This window comes from Oncorhynchus masou, unplaced genomic scaffold (assembly GCF_036934945.1).
Source record: "Oncorhynchus masou masou isolate Uvic2021 unplaced genomic scaffold, UVic_Omas_1.1 unplaced_scaffold_2472, whole genome shotgun sequence".
Lineage (NCBI taxonomy): Eukaryota > Metazoa > Chordata > Actinopteri > Salmoniformes > Salmonidae > Oncorhynchus > Oncorhynchus masou.
Window position 1 is genome coordinate 42,132 of NW_027008925.1, and position 5,258 is coordinate 47,389.

A 5,258-nucleotide genomic window follows, 5' to 3' on the forward strand; every position below is an offset into this window, starting at 1 on the left:
TGCTACGTTCACTGGCTGCTAGGTTCACTGGTTGCTAGGTTCACTAGCTGGGAGGTACACTGGCTGCTATGTTACCTGGCTGCTAGGTTCATTGGCCGGTAGTTTCACTGGCCAGGAGAACCCGGGCTGCTATGTTCACTGGCTGCTAGGTTCACTGGCCGCTAGGTTCACTGGCCGGGAGGTACATGGGCTGCTATGTTCACCGGCTGCTAGGTTCACTGGTCGACAGGTTCACTGGCCGATAAGTTCACTGCTTGCGATGCAAATTGAACCCTTTCGCCTGGCTCTGGTCAAACGTAGTGCACTATATAGGGAATAGTGCTCTGGTCTAAAGTAGTGCACTATATAGGGAATAGGGCTCTGTTCAAACGTAGTGCACTATATAGGGAATAGGGCTCTGGTCAACAGTAGTGCACTATATAGGGAATAGGGCTCTGGTCAACAGTAGTGCACTATATAGGGAATAGGGTGCCATTTGGGACACAGAGGATAAATAAATTATTGTTATGATTTGTTTTGACTCCGTAGGTAACGGCTGATGGCGATTGATTCAGCATGTATACTATTTGCTGTGGCTTCACCTGATGTTTCCAACACTTCTGACATCATGTGAAGGGATCCAGAGAGGATGAAGAGGAGGGGTGAAGAGTACTTAACATAAAGAACCGTGATGGAGTCTATTCAGTCACCTGACATCCCCATGGACAGGTGCTTTAATAAACACGTGTGTGTGTGTCTAATGAATCTCTATTAACCGGTAGATATACATGTTACATGTGAAGATGAAACCCTGTTGAAGGCGGCATAGCTGTCAAAAGATCTGCATATTATATATATTGCATCGGAGTGTTGCGAATATATTGCTTTACCATGAGGAGTTGTTATACTAGACTGACTGTTGAGGAGAGCTGGCAAGTAATCATTTCCCTCTACCGTTTACACCCACTGTATCCTGTGATAGGTACTTCAACAGCACCTGGAGACACCCGTATGGCCAGGAGACTGTCCTGTCACCTTTCAACAGCACCTTCCGCCTCCAGCACCACAACAGCTTCCACAACACCCTACTAGGTGTGTGTGTGTGTGTGTGTGTGTGTGTGTGTGTGTGTGTGTGTGTGTGTGTGTGTGTGTGTGTGTGTGTGTGTGTGTGTGTGTGTGTGTGTGTGTGTGTGCGTGCGTGCGTGCGTGCGTGCGTGCGTGCGTGTGCGTATGCCTGGGTGTGTGTGCGCTCTGGGGGATGTTGGGAAAGGAAGAAGACAGATGTCAATTCTAACCAATGGACAATAAAGTATCTATTCTATTAATTGTGCTATAATATTCTTTTGTAGGTGTCTTCCTGGGCTTCCTGTCATTGCTCACCGTCATCATGAACATCCTGGTACTCTACGCTGTGAAGAAAGAGCGGACCCTCCACACGGTGGGCAACCTCTACATCGTCAGCCTCTCCGTGGCGGATCTCATCGTCGGGGCCACCGTCATGCCCCTCAACCTGGTGTATCTGCTGGAGGACGAGTGGAGGCTGGGGAGGGTCGTCTGTCAGTTCTGGCTCATCATGGATTACGTAGCCAGCACAGCCTCCATCTTTAGTCTGTTTATACTATGTCTGGATCGGTATCGGTCCGTCCACGAGCCGCTGAGGTACCTGAAGTACCGGACCAGAGGGAGAGCTAGCGTTATGATCTCAGGGGCCTGGCTCATGTCCATGACGTGGATTATTCCTATTCTAGGGTGGAGGTCCTTCGTTCAGGTTGACCTCAAACCGGAGATGGAGAATAAGTGTGACACTGATTTCCGGTTTGTTACGTGGTTTAAGGTTTTAACTTCAGTGTTTAACTTCTACCTTCCGTCTCTGTTGATGCTGTGGTTCTACTCGCGCATCTACATGGCTGTGAGACAGAACTTCAGAGAGAGGGAGAGGATTATCAATCCCACAGATTCCGTGGTGGAAAACCGGATCGGACACAAAGTCCAAACAGGAAATAACCACTGCGAGTCTAAGAAAGAAAGAAACTCAGACTTTGATCAGTACACGTTAGACCAGCCGAACGACTCCACAGATACAGTTGAAACCAACGCGCCCAGGGAACCAAAGTCTGAGAAAGACTCTCACTCCAGTCATTCAGTGCTCAGAATGACAAAACGTCTGAAGACGACTGTAAAGGACAAAAGAAAGAGCGGCTCTTCGTCTTTCCAGCAGAAGAATTCGGACTCGGAGACCCCTTTGAACATGTCCTCTTTACCTCTTGGCTTCACAAACTACGACGACGACAACGTTCAGAAACTCTACGTATCCGTGAACGACTGCAAGGTAGCCGTGCCGTCAAACTCTGTGGCTGGCGTCTGCGAGATAACCCAGATATCTGACATGCAGAGATACACCACCATGTTCTACAACAACGAATTCACCCAGTCTGTGAATCTATCCCCGTCACCATGTCCCCATAATTCACCCCAGTCACCCCCGGCCCAGGAGCACTCGGAGCCCGATGATGGTGCTAACCTGGACGCTGTAGCCAACGCTGTGACTCTAAAGCAGACCTGGCAGAAGTTCTGTGCCCAGTCCAGGCAGCGTATCCAGAGTCTTCAGGTCCATAAGGAGCACAAAGCGGCCAAGCAGCTGGGCTGTATTATAGCTGGGTTCATGATGTGCTGGATCCCATACTTCATAGTCTTTATGGTCATGGCTTTCTGCCAAACCTGTGTGCACCATAACCTACATATGTTCACGATATGGCTTGGGTATATTAACTCTACCTTGAACCCGTTCATATACCCCCTCTGCAATGAGAATTTCAAACGGGTGTTTAAAACTATCCTACACATTAATTTGTGATGAAAAGGTTTATGAACAGTGCCTTGAGTGGCTTTTCAATGTATTTTCTTGTGAAGCTTTAACTTGTAATACAGTATGTGTGCTGGAATGTTTTGAGTGACCTCAATTTGGTAGCTTAAATTTGAATAATTTAGAAAAATATAATGCTTATTTATTGTCCGCCTAAATATTTTTGGTTTATTATTTATTATCAGACCCAGACCATAACACCATCGTTCCTACTCTGTTAAAATACAGAAAGCTGCTCTGCCTTTATTCATTATTTACTCAAATCACTCTGCTGGAGGAGAATAACTGCAGATTAACTCTGCTGTAGAAGAATAATGGAAGAATAACTGCAGAATAACTCTGCTGAAGGAGAATAACTGCAGAATAACTGCAGAATAACTCTGCTGAAGGAGAATAACTGCAGAATAACTCTGCTGAAGGAGAATAACTGCAGAATAACTCTGCTGAAGGAGAATAACTACAGAATAACTCTGCTGAAGGAGAATAACTACAGAATAACTCTGCTGAAGGAGAATAACTGCAGAATAACTCTGCTGAAGGAGAATAACTACAGAATAACTCTGCTGAAGGAGAATAACTACAGAATAACTCTGCTGAAGGAGAATAACTGCAGAATAACTCTGCTGAAGGAGAATAACTGCAGAATAACTCTGCTGAAGGAGAATAACTGCAGAATAACTCTGCTGAAGGAGAATAACTACAGAATAACTCTGCTGAAGGAGAATAACTGCAGAATAACTCTGCTGAAGGAGAATAACTGCAGAATAACTCTGCTGGAGGAGAATAATTGCAGAATAACTCTGCTGAAGAAGAATAACTGCAGAATAACTCTGCTGAAGGAGAATAATTGCAGAATAACTCTGCTGAAGAAGAATAACTGCAGAATAACTCTGCTGAAGGAGAATAATTGCAGAATAACTGCTGAAGGAGAATAACTCTGCAGAATAACTGCTGAAGGAGAATAACTCTGCAGAATAACTGCTGAAGGAGAATAACTCTGCAGAATAACTGCAGAATAACTGCTGAAGGAGAATAACTCTGCAGAATAACTGCTGAAGAAGAATAACTCTGCAGAATAACTCTGCTGAAGAAGAATAACTCTGCAGAATAACTCTGCTGAAGAAGAATAACTCTGCAGAATAACTCTGCTGAAGAAGAATAACTCTGCAGAATAACTCTGCTGAAGAAGAATAACTGCAGAATAACTCTGCTGGAGGAGAATAACTGCAGAATAACTCTGCTGAAGGAGAATAACTGCAGAATAACTCTGCTGGAGGAGAATAACTGCAGATTAACTCTGCTGAAGGAGAATAACTGCAGATTAACTCTGCTGAAGGAGAATAACTGCAGAATAACTCTGCTGGAGGAGAATAACTGCAGATTAACTCTGCTGTGGAAGAATAACTGCAGAATAACTCTGCTGGAGGAGAATAACTGCAGATTAACTCTGCTGTAGAAGAATAACTGCAGAATAACTCTGCTGAAGGAGAATAACTGCAGAATAACTCTGCTGAAGAAGAATAACTGCAGATTAACTCTGCTGAAGAAGAATAACTCTGCTGGAGGAGAATAACTGCAGATTAACTCTGCTGAAGGAGAATAACTGCAGATTAACTCTGCTGAAGGAGAATAACTGCAGATTAACTCTGCTGAAGGAGAATAACTGCAGAATAACTCTGCTGGAGGAGAATAACTGCAGAATAACTCTGCTGAAGGAGAATAACTGCAGAATAACTCTGCTGAAGGAGAATAACTGCAGAATAACTCTGCAGAAGGAGAATAACTGCAGAATAAGTATACCTGCTGAAGAGAATAACTGCAGAAGGAGAATAACTCTGCAGAAAAAGGCACAGAGACAGTTTCAATACAATTTGCTTTCACGTGATTGTCCATTTTTGGTGAAAACGGAAATGTGTCTTAATGGAACCTGAATTTTTGTTAGATATGAGTCAGTGCCGTGTCTGTGCTGTCCAATAAAAGTATCGAACTGACAGGGTGTTTTTTATTTTTAGAAATGAGTATGCAACTATGTAACTTTTATAGCTATTTACAAAGTGGGAGTGTAGACACACACACACACACACACACACACACACACACACACACACACACACACACACACACACACACACACACACACACACACACACACACACACACCGTGTACTGTTGCAACTCATAGCTCACACAACATTCTAATATTCAAACCTTTTCTAAACAAATGTGAGTTAGCAGTGCATAGACCACTCTATGTAGACAACATATCTAAATATAACTCTAATGCATTGGCTTCATGATTATTGTTATTCACTTTGGCCTGAATCATTTGGGTAAACATACTGAATCATCTGGGTAAATATACTGAATCATCTGGGTAAACATACTGAATCATCTGGGTAAACATACTGAATCATCT

At 43.8% G+C, this 5,258-nt stretch overlaps 1 protein-coding gene across 1 annotated transcript; it reads left to right on the top strand.

Annotated features, from left to right (window-relative positions):
* Window positions 1-531: 531 nt before the first annotated feature.
* LOC135533581 (histamine H1 receptor-like) lies at window positions 532-2,833 on the top strand. The gene is made up of 3 exons (XM_064960869.1): window positions 532-708; window positions 962-1,071; window positions 1,329-2,833. The coding sequence occupies exons 1-3, from the start codon at window positions 671-673 to the stop codon at window positions 2,831-2,833; spliced, it is 1,653 nt and encodes a 550-aa protein (XP_064816941.1). The 5' UTR covers window positions 532-670.
* The last annotated feature ends 2,425 nt before the right edge of the window (window positions 2,834-5,258 follow it).

What these genes read in the sequence shown, in the direction of transcription:
- LOC135533581 (XM_064960869.1), top strand. Translation starts at nt 671, where the DNA reads ATGGAGTCTATTCAGTCACCTGACATCCCCATGGACAG. An exon ending in CCTGACATCCCCATGGACAG is followed by an intron (nt 709 to 961) that starts GTGCTTTAATAA and finishes ATCCTGTGATAG; the next exon opens with GTACTTCAACAGCACCTGGA. An exon ending in CTTCCACAACACCCTACTAG is followed by an intron (nt 1,072 to 1,328) that starts GTGTGTGTGTGT and finishes ATTCTTTTGTAG; the next exon opens with GTGTCTTCCTGGGCTTCCTG.